Source organism: Apus apus, chromosome 5 (assembly GCF_020740795.1).
Source record: "Apus apus isolate bApuApu2 chromosome 5, bApuApu2.pri.cur, whole genome shotgun sequence".
Taxonomy (NCBI): Eukaryota; Metazoa; Chordata; class Aves; order Apodiformes; family Apodidae; genus Apus; species Apus apus.
This window is the reverse complement of record NC_067286.1, coordinates 62070511-62076510: the sequence shown is the minus strand read 5'-3', so window position 1 is coordinate 62076510 and position 6000 is coordinate 62070511. Positions and strand designations below refer to the sequence as shown.

Sequence of the window (6000 nt, the reverse complement as noted above, 5' to 3'; positions counted from 1 at the left end):
CCCCCCTCCCGAAATCCCGGTAGGGCGCGGCCCCTTTAAGAGCGGCCCGGTCCCCTTTACTCTATGTTTACATAACACAGCGCGGCCGAACCACTGCGGGGCGGGGGGGGGGGTGTGAGCTGCCGAGCGAGGGGCGGGGCCAGGCGGCTCCAGCCCCGCCCCCCCTGCCGGCTCCTCGGGCGCCGAGCGGGCTCCGCTCCGCCCGCCCCCTGCCGCCCAGACTTGGTACGGCCCCCCCGGCCGCTCCTCCCCGCGCCCGTTCTCGCCGGTTCAGCGCGGGGCGCAGCGCCCGGCCCGCCCGGGCTTCCCTTCACCTTCCATTCCCCCTCATCCTTCCCCACCCAACCCCGGCCCCCGCCGCCTCAGCCTTCCCCCGCGGCGGATGGGATTGTAGCGGCGGGTGCGATCCGGCGGCGGCCGCCCCCATGTTTTCCCCCAGCCAGGAGGAGCATTGCGCGCCCAACAAGGAGCCCGTCAAGTACGGGGAGCTGGTGGTGCTGGGGTGAGCGCTGGGGAAGGGGCGCCGGCGGGTTTTGGGGGGGCGGGGGCTGTCCCGGGGCGTGGGGGGTGCTCGGTCACCTGAGCGCTGAGACCCCCGGCGGGGGGGAGGTTGTAGCGCGGCCCTTCCCGCCTTTCCCCATCCCGAGCGGCTTTGGGGGTCCCGCCGTGAGGGGGGGATTGTGTGTGTGTGTGTGTGTGTGTCTTGTGTCCAGCCTTGGGGGTCCCGCGGTCTCGGGGGGGAGGGAGGGAGGGTGGCTCGGCCCTTGGGGGTCCCGCCGTGACGGTGGTGGGGAGGGGGGGGTTGGGGGGGGGGGGGCGGCCTTTGGGGTCCCGCTGTGTGTGGGGGCGGCCGCTCGTCCCCCGTCGGCAGCAACTTTTCCCCTGAGGAGAGCTCGGCCGTCTTCTCGCCGCGGCTCCGGCTGGCTCGGGGGAAGGGAGGGAGGGAGGGAAGGGAGGGAGGGAGGCGGGCTGCCGGGCACCGCGGCCGCCGAGAAAACTTTGCGTGGGGCGGGGGGTGCGGGGTGGCCGCGGGGAGACCCCCGGCCCTTTCGCAGATGCTACCGAGCAGCCGCTTGCCGAGCTCTCTCTCTCTCTCTCTCTCTCTCTCTCCTCTCTCCCTGGTGGTTTCTTCCCCTGGCTCCCGGAGACGGCGTCCTCCTTGCAGATTGCAGGGGAGATGACTTTGGAATTAGGAGGAGAATCCGGGGGGAGGGGGGGGGGGGTGAGAGGAGGATGAAGAAGCGCTTCTATTCGGATGCGTCGTGGAAATGTTTATTTTCTCAGCTTGATACGGATCTCGAAGTAATCCGCTTGGTATTATGTTCTTGCCCTGCTGTTAAAGCTTGCAGCCTTTCTGCCGAACGCTGTGGAAGCAGAGGAGGGAGAAGCGCCTAAGCCGTGCTTGCTGAGAGCCCTTGTGAACCCTCCAAGAGATGCTTAATTTCGATACTTTAATGTGTAGGGACATATGGTTAATGGAATAATTATTTAGTCATAAATACAATAGAAAGGTTTCAAGCCAGCCGTGAAGCAGAGCAGTTGCAGCCTTGCTGCCTTACTCAGCCTCCCCCAGAAGCTGTTACAGATTTGCTGCAAGGTCGTGGGAAACCTTATTCTGGTTTGTTAGGGGATTTTTGTTTGTTTGTTTGTTTTGGTCAAGTGATTTCATAAAGATCGGTGTTCACCTCTGCAAAATAACTGCTTGAATGTCTGGGAGGAGATGAAAAGAGCAGTCAAGACTGGGTACTCATGTGTCCAATGGTGTTCTTTTTTTCCTTAAGGGATGCAAAATGTTTCTTACCACGAGACTAGGTCAAGATACAATTACTGTGGAATAAAATACAGCTATTACCATGAACGTGGCATAGCTGGCACTTGGAAGACTTGAATTTAAGTCGAGTAACTTGATTTGGGAGAAATACCCATATCAAACTAAATTTAATAAAGAAACATTCATACTGTTTCGGTTGTGGAAATGGAGGGTAACCTCAGCTGTGCAGCAGTGTCTCTAACAATAAAGTCATAGTATAGTGTTGAATCTTTAATTAAATTAGAGTGCATAAACTGATGTTGTGCTGCAGAGGCTTTTTGTGCACAGCTGGAAGCATTTTCCTTTCTGTTGCTTTACTATTTTTAGCAGCAGTTGAAAGTACAGAAGTATGAAATGTTTTGGCTCTGATCTTTACCTAGCAAAGTCTGGTGTGCTTTTCCTTTAATATGGAAATGCATTGATCTCAGCTTATCGGTTCTGCCAGAGGTCTTGATCTTCACTGCTGTGTGTTGAAACGTGCCAATAAAATTTAAATAAACTTTATATGACTGAGTTTTGGTTTTATTTGAGTACCAGCTGCTCTCTAAAACTGCTGAGATTGTACCTTCTGGGTGCTATATGTGCTAAAAAAAAAACAAACAAAGCCTCTTTTTCTTGTAGTGGAATCACGAGCATGAAGTCTGGAAAGGGGCAGCTGAATCCCTCTGGTCAGTGTGTCTGTAGGCTGCAGTGAAACAATAGGGCACTGGCTGCCACAGCTCGCTGACACTGTGCTTGGTGGGCGTCATGTAGAAATAGGTAGATGAGATGGAAGCAGTCCAGGAAATGCCATGAGTTTCAGTAACTACGTTTTCCATTTCTGGACAGGAGGGTGAGGTTTTAAGATGCATTTGATACTTCAGGAGTTGGTGATTGCCTTTCGTATCAGTGATGTTCTAAATGTTGCATGTGGTGCCATAAATAATACAGACACACCTTCTTTGGTGACTCAACATTTTTGACTGAGAACTCTTGGAACAGCTTAAGCATCTCTTCAGCATTCTAGAAAAAAAAATAATTAAAAAAATTCTTAATACCTGTTTTGTATTAAAGCCTTGTAATCTGCAGTGGTGTTTAAATAAGACAATGTAAATCCGCTCTCCTCCCCATAGTGAAACTGAGACCTGTGAGCTGCAGAGATGTGGCATCACAGCTCCTGTTACAACTGCTTGATTAAAATTGATAGAGTGTGACCTCACAGCTAGATTTAAAAAAAAAAAAAGTTGATTTAGATACTGTGGGGTGTGTTGTTTTTTTTTTTTTTGCAGTGTTGAGTGATATTGATGAATAACTTATGGCTTGAGCCGTGAGACTTTTAAATTAGATGGTGAAAATACAGTGAACAAAGAAACTGACATACCTGGCAAACTGCTGGGAGTCCTGTTTCTAGATGACAAAACTTTCCCTTTATCTCTTCTCTTCCTCTGTGTCAGCAGTATTAAAGTAGGGTTGTTCTGCACTTGACCTTTAAATTGAGGGGAGGCGTTTTTTTGGCAGTGGGTAGTTCTCCCACCAGAACAAGTTCCTGTATTGTCTTACAGTAGTTGTGTTTGCTTGTCTGTGCGTTAATGTGATCAGAGGGTAAAGCCAAAGGCTTTTGAAGTCAGTCATTGCAGCAAATACATTTCCAATAATCTTCTCTCAGTAGTCTGTTACGTATTTTCTGTAAGCGCTGTGGCAGTGCATGTCTGGGTAAGATTGTGTCTAGGTTTACATAATCAATGTTGTAGTGAATAAAAGGAGTTTATGTAAATCAAGCCAGACAGGTCAAGATGGCTGGTAAAGAAGAGCTCATCTGCTGGTTGTGAATCTGCTTGTCGAATCTGATTGTGTACATCTGCTCGTGGCATCATCTGTTCACAAAAGACTATGGATTTCTTGGTGAAGCAGGAACATTCATATTCTAATTTGGAGAAAAATAAAAAGAAGCTTTATTTGAGGTCCCATCAAAGTAGTGTAATGACCCGTTATATATTCTGGGCTGGAGGGAGTTTTGAAAGAGATACTTAATACAGCAGTAAGTACCTGAATAGCATGTGACAAACACGCTGTTTGTCAGTAGCCTTCATTTAGCTTGTCTGGCCTCTGGTTAGTGATACAGGGTGACTTCTAGTTAAGAAAGCAACAGTAACTTTTTGAGGTGTTTGTACTGTTCACCTCCTCCCAGTACCCCTTTTCCCCCCAAGTTTGAATTGCACTCTGAATTCAGAGTTTATTTTGGTATGATGGCTTTCAGGCAGACATGGCTTTGTCTTGTGTACTGGGCACTGGCCTGTGTGGGGCAGCTGTCCCTGAAGGCAGATGTCAATGGCCTGGTGCAGGTAGAGCTCTCTTCCTTTGGGATGGCATGAATTTTAATACTTATCTTAGACCATGGATATATCTTTGTAGGCTTTTCCAGTATTTAGTGAAGTCAATGGGCAGTTTTAGTTACTCGGAAAAGTCACTTGGTTAAAATGATGTAGGTTGAAGGAGAAATACTGAAGAAGCAGAAGTTTTAGTCAATGGCTGAGTTCTCTAGCAGTGCAGGGATTTTTTACCTAATGTTAGATACTTTCTAATATGGTATATTGCAACCAATTCTAAGGAGTTTTGGATGGAGTTTCTAATAGGTGTGTTCAAGTAATTATATCTTACTAACCAAAGGCTGTTATTAGCTGCTCATTAGCAAGGAGGTGCAGTCTGGTGTGTCCTCAGCTGAGGAAGACATTGATACACTCAATAGGTCTTGCGATATCCAATAATTTTTTTTATCTAACTAGACAAAACTCTGTGAGCTGCTGCTGAGTGTTGTTACAGTAGTCACTTTAAAATAAAAAATTAAAGTGAAAATCAAGGAAGTGGCTAACTTGGAGGCTGCAGTGCCCAAAGCAGCCACTAAGAGTTGTTTATGAGAGTATCATTTAATGTGGACCATTGGACATCCTCAGGTCAACAGGCTGTAGTTCTGCTTCAATTTAACCTTTTGAAAAAACAGAATGAAATGCTCATCTGTGTTTACAGTGAAAAATTCTATGGTAACTTCCGGGAAGTTTTTCTGATTGATGGACCACTTTATACTTGGATCAAATTTAGGTTTGAAACCTGTCTTTTTGTGTTAATCTGAAGGGACCTCCATTTTTAGACTCCTGTCTCTCGTACAGGCTTTTTCGGACTGATCAAAGTTGCTCCCTAACTGCCACCTCCTTGATAAGCTTAAAAGTTCCTGAAGTGTTTCCTACTTTTAAGCACGTTTCCAATTTTTAACTTACCTTTTTGGCTTTTCAGAGAACTCTTCTTCATCTTCCCAATCTGTACAGCAGGAGAAGCTGATGCAGTCTTCCAGTAGTGTCAAAAAATGCAGACTAAATATGGTATCTCTCCTTGTCCTTGATATATTTTTGCTTCTGTTTATGGACTGCAGGCTGAGGAAGGGTTATCCTGGCTGTAGCATTAAACCAGGCACTTGTGCTGCACTCAGTTTGCTGTTTGATACCAAAGCCAAAGCTTTGTTTAATGATTCTGTAATTTTCTGCACTATATCGTGTAGATACATTGATGAAACTGCTTAGGTGATTTGAGTTCTGCTTTTCAACCTTATTTAAAAATCTACTTTAGGCTTCATTTAAAGGAGCATCTCTATCACATAATGGTAACCACCCGTTAAATATGTTCAAGGTCATGATTCTCTCTGAGATAATTTGCTTCAACAGTCATAGCTGGAAGGCTGCTGCTCTGAAGAAACTTCTTTTTATTATTTTTATTTGATATTGACAGTGACTTCTTGGAGACCTTTTTGTCTTGTGCTTAGTTTATGATGCATCTTTTATGCTGTATATTGAGAATATGTGATGAGTACCAGGTCAGAGCTTACAAGTAGATTAATCAAACACCACAAGTATTATGTCTGAATAGAACATTAACTGCAATATAGGAAAAAATAGTAGAGAGGGTTATATCTGAGAGAAGACTTGTGGAATTTTTGTGAAAGCTTGTCTATAGCTGGATAGAACAAAGGTTTTATTTCATTTAAGCTAAGAAAGAAAACATAGCTGAGTTGGTGCTTGGGGATTATCCTGTTCTTTGGAGTATTGTGACTTCTCAGAGTGCAGGTTTGTATCCAGCTGCAGGCATCCCAATACTCATGGAAAATCAGACAGCTTCAAACTCTAGAAGCTAAAAATCTATTTGTTGAAGCAAATCAGAGCAGA

General features: G+C 46.2%; 1 protein-coding gene across 1 annotated transcript in view; it reads left to right on the top strand.

The window, feature by feature from the left end:
* The first annotated feature begins 285 nt into the window (after positions 1-285).
* Positions 286-6000, top strand: part of PELI2 (pellino E3 ubiquitin protein ligase family member 2) — a 74539-nt gene continuing 68824 nt past the window's right edge. The window contains exon 1 of the mRNA XM_051621247.1: positions 286-502. Within this exon, the coding sequence (XP_051477207.1) occupies positions 426-502 (77 nt within the window). The 5' untranslated portion in view covers positions 286-425. The remainder of the gene's footprint in view (positions 503-6000) is intronic.